Here is an 8,758-nt window from a genome sequence, read left to right on the forward strand (position 1 = left end):
CTACGCAGTTTCCGGTGGCAGGGCTACAGCTCCTCGCAAGTGCATCCACACGCTTTGCGTCGGATGCATCCCCATCGCTGCGGGAAAAGAGCTTATTTTCTAAAGCTTTCAGTGACGCTGGATTTTGGCACGAAGCGAGTGAGCTTGCTCGATCTGGTAATTGACTGATAGTTTCCCTTTTATTTTGATCCAGTCCTGGCTCCGTAACTGTAGCCCTAGTAGTGGATGCATCCTTGCATGAGCTCTTCTTCTTCGCGGCTGCTCTGCGATAGCGATCGCGCTGAAGAGCGTTCTGATGATCACGATGTTCATCGCAAAGCCAGTGCCGCCCTCCATTTGCCTTAATCGCCCTCTCATTGTTGCAGCGGGAGGGATACTTGCACAGCAGCGATCCAGGCTGATGAAGCGACCGCTTCTCTCTACGGGCGCGCTCCTTTGGCATAGTGAAAGCTTAAACACGTCCACCAGTAGCACAGCATGAGTTACATACACGTGGTTACTTATCTTATTTAGCGAGGAGGGAGGACTCACCTCCTTTGGCGGAGCGTAAGGTACGAGCAGATCGTCGAGCTTCACGGCTGCTTCTTCTTGAAGTATGTGAAGCCTTTCAGCCTGTACAATATAATAACACGTTTGGGGGGGGGGGCGACGCCGAAAATATTTTCTTATAGAAAATATATTTCAGCTTGCCCCCTTAGCAACCGTGGCGAGCACTCGCCTGAGGATGCTGCCATACTAGTAAAACCAATTATTCAAATTGTTGTTGGTTCAAGGCTGCTTGATACTGCACATGACCTACCATGAAGCATACACTGCATACTATGAAGTTCATAGTATGAAGTTCATAGTATTCATGGCATGAGCATGGTTCATGCATATCCTGGTCGTATCGTCCATCGGAAGTCTGCCGACAATTACGAGCAGCGACAACGTGCGATAGACCACCTCGGACGGGCGGAGTCAGGCGTGAACTCTGTGTGACATCGTAGTCAGATCCGCTCCGAACTTCTCCATGAGTTAATCATCCGCCCGTCCGTCCACCTTGACCAATTACGCACTCTTCTTCTGAATCCTTTCCATCGTCTGTAGACGAATTCCAACGCGATGTATATTGGCATCTTTCAGCCATCTCCGTGAGTCACCGGTTGTTGTCACATGTCAACGGCATTTGCCTCTTAAGCGCGTGCACCTTCTTCGCGTCGCAGTTGTTGTATCGAAGAGGACCGGCACCGCGGTGCTCACTTTCGGATTTGCAGCGTAGGGCAGATAAGACTCTTGCAATGCCGTCGTCCTCTGACGCGTATGACGCGTTTTCCTCGCCTGCCGCGCATACGGCCGTGGACATGGAGTTCAGCTCCATGCAAAGCGCGCAGTCGTCCGTCCCGCGCTCCACCAGCAGCGACAAGACGCTGTACGACCACGACTTGGTCATGGTCTTCCCGCGACGTGAAGGCGGCGAGCTCAAGAAGCCCGACGACTTCACTCTAGACAGCTTCGTGCACCTCATGATGGGCAAGGACCCGGACCGCAGCCACCGCTCCAACAAAATCGTAGTGGACCCGTTCCAGCGTGTGTTGCGCACGCCGCGCTGCTACCTGGACGAGCGCGGCTGCGACGTCGTCATGGACTCGAGTAATGATCATAGCGAGGAGAGCGAGCAGCGCCGCTTAGAGACGCAGGAGCAGCTGCTTAAGAAGGAATACGAGCAATTCATCGGTAACACTGAGGCCACAACCGAGACGCGGTTCTGCGAGCTCGTGGCCACCGCCATCGCGCGTCGTGTGCAGCTCGCATGTGGCCTTACTACGCGCATGTTCTTAAGCTGTGACGCTGACGAGATCATTATGACTATCAAGGCAGACAATGATGACCTCAGAATCGAGGCAGACCGTACCAACTACAGACTGCAGGTCAGCAACAAACCGTTCGACAAGACATTACACGTGAAGAAGCTCAAGACTCTGCAGCGTGAGATGGGAGATAAAGAATGGCAGAACTCCATTGACCATTTAAGACATACTCGCGGCTGTGCTAATGAAGATGCCGAATATCCAGAGATGGATCCGTTGTTAGTTTCACGCGGAGAAGAGTTCCATCCGGAACTACGCAAGGCTGTAGATATTTGGGGGCATACCGAAGAAGCTGATGGTTTATTTGTCGAAGACGACACCTGTCGTCGTGTCCAGGGAAACCATTGGGATCGCTTTGTGACGTCGATTTTTGCTCTACCTTACGATCCGTTGACGTACTTTGCTCCGTTCGCAGAGTATCGCCATGAGGAGAAGTACCAGCCCTTCTACCGACGTTACCCGATCAAGTGGGGACAGAAGAAGGAGGAGACGTTGTTCTCGCAAAAAGATCGTATTCGTCTCGCAGAAGGAATCGTAGAGCGTCATATTAACGCAGACGCTCTGGAAGCTGCTGGGTATCTGGAGGGTCAAATGTTCGCTCTCCACGACGCGAAGGCGCTGCACGACCTGCGGCACTCGTGGGCTCTGCACTGGACCATGTTGTACCAACCTTTGCACAAGATCCGCTACTACTTCGGAGAGAAGATCGCGCTGTATTTCGCCTGGCTCGAGTTCTACACCAAGATGCTGGTCTTCCCGGCAGTCGCGGGTATCATCACATTTGTGTATATCGAAGCGCGTCAGGCTGTCACGGGTACCAACCAGCAAGGCTACATTCTCATCGCCTTCGCTGTGTTCGTGGTGTTATGGTCGTCACTGTTTTCCGAGCTGTGGAAGCGTAAGAATGGTCTATTGGACTCGCTCTGGGGTCTCAGTGGTTTGCAGGAATCATTCCGGTATCGCCCTCAATTTCGCGGAACTAAAAGTTACCACCCGGTCACTGACGCCGAGGAGGTGACATTCGAGAGCAAGATGAAGCGCCGACGTGCCTTCATCGTGTCCATCCTGGTCGTGACGTTTATGGTCGGTATTGTGATTGTCGCTCTCTTTGGTCTGTTCGTCTTGAAGCACTGGATCAACGACAGTGACAACCTGGAGAAGAACAACATTAACACCAAGTATCAGACGCCCTTGACGTTCGGTGTCACTGTGGTTAACGCCATCCAGATTCTCGTGCTCAATACGGTCTACCGCACCGTGGCGCGTAAGCTGAATGACCTCGAAAACCACCGCACAGACGCTGAGTACGAAAACTACTTGGTCATCAAGGTCTTCCTGTTCCAGTTCTGCAACTCGTTCGCTTCGTTTTTCTACATTGCGTTCGTCAAGCGTATTGCTGAAGGTTCTTGTCTGTATGAAGACGACTGCATGCAGGAACTGCGCGACCAGCTGCTGACTCTGTTCATTATCCGCATTGTGGTGGGCAACACGACGGAAGTGGTGGTGCCGTACTTGAAATACCGCTACCAGCTCTTCGCTGAGCGCAAAGCAGCGTACACCGAAGAAAAGACTGGCCACAACTACATCGAAGAGCAGGCGAAGCTGGTGCCTTACGAGAGCAACGAGGCGTTCGAGGACTATAACGAGATGGTCATCCAGTACGGCTTTATCAACTTGTTCGTGGTGGCGTTCCCGCTGACGCCTCTGCTTGCATTAGCCAACAACGTACTAGAAGTTCATGTCGACGCCGTGAAGCTCTGTTTTGTGCATCGTCGACCGTTCCCCCACCCGGCGAAGGACATTGGCGTCTGGTTTTACATTCTCCGATTCATGACGTACATCGCGCTCGGTACAAACTCGGCTCTTATTCTCTGGACGTCCGACTTGTTTGAAGACCAGACGGGAACTGTCCGAGCCTTCAGCTTCGTAGTGGCGTGTCAGGTGTGCTTGGTTTTGGCTGTCCTTGTCGAGCGTGTGGTGCCCGATACACCCCACGAGATTAGACTGCTGCAGGAGCGCTACGAACACATTGTGAACGTGGTGTTCAAGGGACTGTTCGAGGGCGACAACTCGAAACTTAACGAGGTTGCAGAGCGTCTGGACCTTCAGATTTATCCCAACCATGAATGGGAAGAATCGAAGCAGCACTATGCGTAGTCCTCTTCCAGACTGCCGATCATATACCGATCAAGAAGACGACATTTTGGTGGATAATGAACATTCTTGTAGACGAATCGCGTGATCTTGACTGTCATATTCAGTTCGAACACTTTTCAATATTCATCGTACGTCTGTAGTACGGCAGAGTCGCATGATTGATGCCGCAGTCTTGGATATCTGCTCTCCTATCGATGGACGATTCGGGTGATTTTCAGCTTCGCTTACAGCTCCATCCAACCGAGAAGTCTGCTTTTGAGTAGCCAAAGCCTCCACAGTGCTGAGAACGTTTCTGTGCTCAGCAAACCAGTTACTCACTTGGTACCTTTTGGTTTCACAGCGAAGGCAAGTTTTCAGTGTATGTAGCACGCGTAGCAGAATGATTCCATTCATGTTGCCTTCCAGGCATCTCGAAAGCGAACTGTACAAAACATCAACGTGTCAGAAACTGAAAAGTTGAAACTAGTTTGGAGTTGTTGGAACTTACCTCAGATCGGAATCGTTAAAACCCGAGGGAACGTTCTTGCTTTGAGAAAAAAATACGCCATTCAACTGCTCGCCAAATATCTGTGCGGCAAACATATTGAGCTGTTAGTCGCTCAGTCGTGTAATTCTCGTGATCTAACAGCCCACCACTTACCTGCGACAGGAAGACGAGGCAACGGGAGGCTACATCCGCGAGTTCATCATTCGTTCGACTCTTTGCAGTATCCTTTTCGGGTGCTACGTATTCGGAGTGTCCATTCATTTTACGATCAACGTCGCTCGAAGTGCAAAACTGAAGCATCAACGGCCCACAAGCAACCAGCTCATGAAACCCCGCTGGAGCTGGTGATCGTCCTGATTGTCGGTTTTTTTCGAATTGGTGGTGAAGCAAATTCAGCAGGATTATCGACAAATCTAGCAGATTTCCATCTTGCTCTTTGTGTTTCGAAGCGAATATTAATCCAGTAACCACACTCCTTGTTATGCCTGACTCGTACAGTAATTCCGAGCGTACATCAGCGGAATCCAGAAGCATTTGGACGAGTTGCGTAGCATGTGAAGGTAGCGACTGGAACTCGTCCGGTACCTGTAATAAACTCATAACCGTGGGTACAATGTTCAAGTCCTCTACTTCTCCAAGGAGAGAAGAGTCACTAGAGAGTAAGCCAAACATTAATTCACTTGACAAGCTCCAAACATCTTCGACCACACCCATCGGACTCCTGAACAACGTGTTAAGATGGGGGAAAAGTATCGATCGAACGAATGGATCGAAAAACTCGTAGTCACCATTGTCATCATCGTAGTCGAAATCCAGCAGGACAACGTGAAGGATCCGAAGACAATTCACCGCAGCACCCTCAGATTCTCCATTTACATGCTTTACAATAGCAGGTAACAACTGAGTGAACAGCATTTGCTTCTCCACTAACACAATATCGTTCGTCTCCTTAGCTGCGAGTTCGAACAAGTCCACTAAAATCTCCGACACATATCGAGCTACAGTCGTTTTATCAGTGCTCCCTGGTATGACCAAAATCTCATCAGGAAACGACGTAAGTAACTTGGCCATCAGGCGTAGGAAGAACGTGTACTGCTTGCTGTCGTTTGCCACGAAATAGTTTAACAATTGTTGTCGGCAGTTTGGATTGTGTAGCAGTCCACCAAAAAGCTGGAACGGGATTGGCGATATCCTAGGGGATCGATTCTCTGTGTTGTTGCTACTCGTGATCTCACCATCACCATTTTCAGGCGTAGAGAAGCACACTGCTCCGAGTTTTAAAGCCATTCGAATCGACAGCTTGCACACATTCATCGCACACTGCGCGAGGTACATTTCAAATGCAGATAGCTTCTTTTCCGGCGATATTGACCCGGGATTGTTTTCATCTTCACAGAGCTGGTCAGCGATGGGGTCAATCACTTTTTCCACAATATTTAGGGATTCATACTGCACAAATGAGAGTAGAAAGCTGCGATTCAACTGTACACCCAAGTGGATCATGACCAATCCTTTCGCTCGCAACGTAGAAAGACTATCGTCATCAACATCATCTCCTCTCGTGCTCGTATCAATCTCCAAAACTTTACATATTGTCGGGAACGCCACGACACGTTCCAGCAGCAACGTGCGGCTTGACTTGATCGCAGCCGCTTCTGCTTCTCTTTCAGTACCAAGCTTCATGTCCAAAAATGAGTTTATAATGTTCAACGATGCGATCGCCAGCTCGGTAGATTCTTTCATACTTTCCACGCCTCGCCACACTGCATTAAGGATGTCCGGTTTGGCAAAGAACAGCATTATCGATCTCTTCAACCGAGACGAAAGACTCGCAGTTGAAGACGGAGTGCGAACATGTCGCAACACCTGCGCTAGCGCCTCAGTTGTAGCTGTTCGCAGCGCGATAGCCACGTTTAACTCTCCATTTTCATCTTCTGACACCGAGGTCGCGTGTTGCAGCAGGCCTCGCATTAACGTCAACACAATTTTCTCGCTAATCAGTCGGGATAGCAGGGAATCTGTGCACTGAATCAGCATATTGCCAAGCGTCCTCACCGCATAATAACGGAGTACTACATTCGTATCTCCTATACATGCAAGCACAGTGTCCACGCCTTCCATCGGTAATTCCCACTCTTGTTGTGTTGAAATGTAAAAAAGTAATTCTCCAAGACACGCGAGAGCTAGAGGGCGAGGTTGTAACCCTTGAATGTCGGTACTGTTCTTGTTTTCAAGACCATCAGGGCGGACAATAACTTCCAATAGTAACTTCACAAGCACCTGCAATTGATCCGGCGAAGACGGTGCAATGAAGGTAGCGAATCGAAAAAGAACGCCGAGCACAAGACACAGCATTGAAATTACGGTCTTGTTCGGAGTAGCCAGTCGGGCTTCATGCGACAGCATTCGAATCAAAAGCTTAAGAATTGAGCTATTCACAATCACGTGAGCCAGTCGAGCGTGGCAGCTGAGAGAGAATAAATACGCCATGACACTAAGTTTCGCTTGGTCATCCGAGTGAGAAAACTTCAAACTGATGTAGATCTCTTTCAGCTGATTCTCCAAAGCCTCAGCCGAGCACGATAGTAGATTTTCTGGAGCTAAGAGGGGGAACCGGAAAAGATCTGCACGGACCTGCGGTAAGTCTTCGATCTGGACGTTTTTATTTCCGATGATAGACTTTACACGGCAATCTGCAGCAGTAAAAACCAGCTTGGATATCTTGCGGAGCCCACTGCCAGGTACGCCACTTCGATCGAACAGGTTGTTTATTGATATCCTCCTTTTTGGGGCGTTCCGAATAGCAGGAGGTGCAGAATGAGGTGCGTGAGCAGCTCTCCAGCGATGTCGGATATCAGTCAGTTGACTGACTTCGTTCAAAACACCATTCTGGTCATCGTTGAGGTCTTCATTGTTGTCCGGTAGAGCGCGTATTCGTGAGTTCGGCGCGCTGACAGGTCGTACGTCATCATGAGTGGCTCTTGAGGTGATATCTAAGCGAGTGGCTTCATTTGGTGTCTGATCCGCATCTGAATCTCCAGAATCCGAGAAGTGAGTTTCATCATCACAATTGTTTCCTGTTGTTGTCTCCTCGATTCCATTCACGTGCAACCCTCCAACGTCATCTGCATTAGCCAGGCTGCTGTCACCATTATCCCTATCTTTTTCACGTTCGCTAATATGACCGTTGTCGTGAGGTTCTTCAGGGTTGTCAAGACCATTTGAACCGTCATTGCTGGTAACCTGCTCACTGTTCAGACCAATTTAAGCTGACAAACACTATACAGATTTATATCGCGCAGAAAAGCTTACCACACGGGCGAGTTTCTATCAAATATTTCCTGCGGAGGCATCACCACATTTTGGATGCGAGGTAAACCATCCCAAAAAGGGTGAACAACTAGCTCATCCCTGGTCGTAATTCTTTGGTCAGAAAATGACTGTGTTCACTGAACTCAGGTATGTCAGACGCACCAGGTGATTCGCTGATAAGGGTCTTTCACTAATAACCGCTCTAATAGCTTGCAAAATGCAGGCGACATTTCGCATCCAGGTACTGGGAATTCCACCGTTTCCGATTGAATCTATCTCAAGCACACAGAAAGTATGATCGGTTAACGCGCAGTAGAGTGCATACGTCGGAATGTTCTCGTTACGTACCCTTCGTGCCAACTCTGAAAAGTTAGTATGTGTAAATGGTTGCCGGCCTGTTCTGAGTTCATACAATACACAGCCCTAACGAACAAGGTATAATCGTTAATTACCCATGCAATTTATAAGAACGGAGGTTAATTGTACCAATGCCCAAAAGTCTGACGCAAAGCTGTGCACTGCAGGTTGCTGGAATAACTCAGGCGCCATATAGTGAGGTGATCCTGGAGCAAGCTACGCAGAACACATCGTGTCAAATAGCCATTTTAATAACATAAATCCGAGATACTTGTCATACTGGTCGTACGGGTGCTGCATCACTTCCTGGAATGCGGCGTGCCAGTCCAAAATCCGCCAGCTAGCGCACAAATAATAATAATATATATAATTTGCACGTATGAGCTGCACTTATGACAGCCACGAACCTTAAGTGATCCGAATTCGTCAATGAGAATATTCGCAGGCTTCAAATCGCAGTACAAAATGCTATTGGAGTGCAAATATTGCAGCCCAGCAACAAGTTCGATCCCAAACGACTGCAACATGATACCCCACACATCAATAAACGCAACAACCAGTAAAATAATTTCAACGTTGTTGCACCTGGACGGCA

The 8,758-nt window shown here is 49.1% G+C and overlaps 2 protein-coding genes across 2 annotated transcripts; both read right to left on the reverse strand.

Moving 5' to 3' along the window:
- Positions 1-664: 664 nt before the first annotated feature.
- Positions 665-1,962, reverse strand: PPTG_24730 (hypothetical protein). The gene has a single exon (XM_008918370.1). The coding sequence runs from the start codon at positions 1,505-1,507 to the stop codon at positions 1,139-1,141; it is 369 nt and encodes a 122-aa protein (XP_008916618.1). The 5' UTR covers positions 1,508-1,962; the 3' UTR covers positions 665-1,138.
- A 2,168-nt stretch (positions 1,963-4,130) lies between these two features.
- On the reverse strand, positions 4,131-8,690 carry PPTG_19806 (ULK protein kinase; the record flags this gene model as incomplete). Its single annotated transcript, XM_008918371.1, has 9 exons — positions 4,131-4,428; positions 4,495-4,574; positions 4,648-7,744; positions 7,807-7,905; positions 7,969-8,078; positions 8,155-8,229; positions 8,293-8,379; positions 8,444-8,503; positions 8,571-8,690. 9 exons carry the CDS (start codon positions 8,688-8,690, stop codon positions 4,131-4,133), a joined length of 4,026 nt encoding a protein of 1,341 aa, XP_008916619.1.
- Between the last annotated feature and the right edge of the window lie 68 nt (positions 8,691-8,758).

Source organism: Phytophthora parasitica (assembly GCF_000247585.1).
Source record: "Phytophthora parasitica INRA-310 unplaced genomic scaffold supercont2.193, whole genome shotgun sequence".
Taxonomy (NCBI): domain Eukaryota; phylum Oomycota; class Peronosporomycetes; order Peronosporales; family Peronosporaceae; genus Phytophthora; species Phytophthora nicotianae.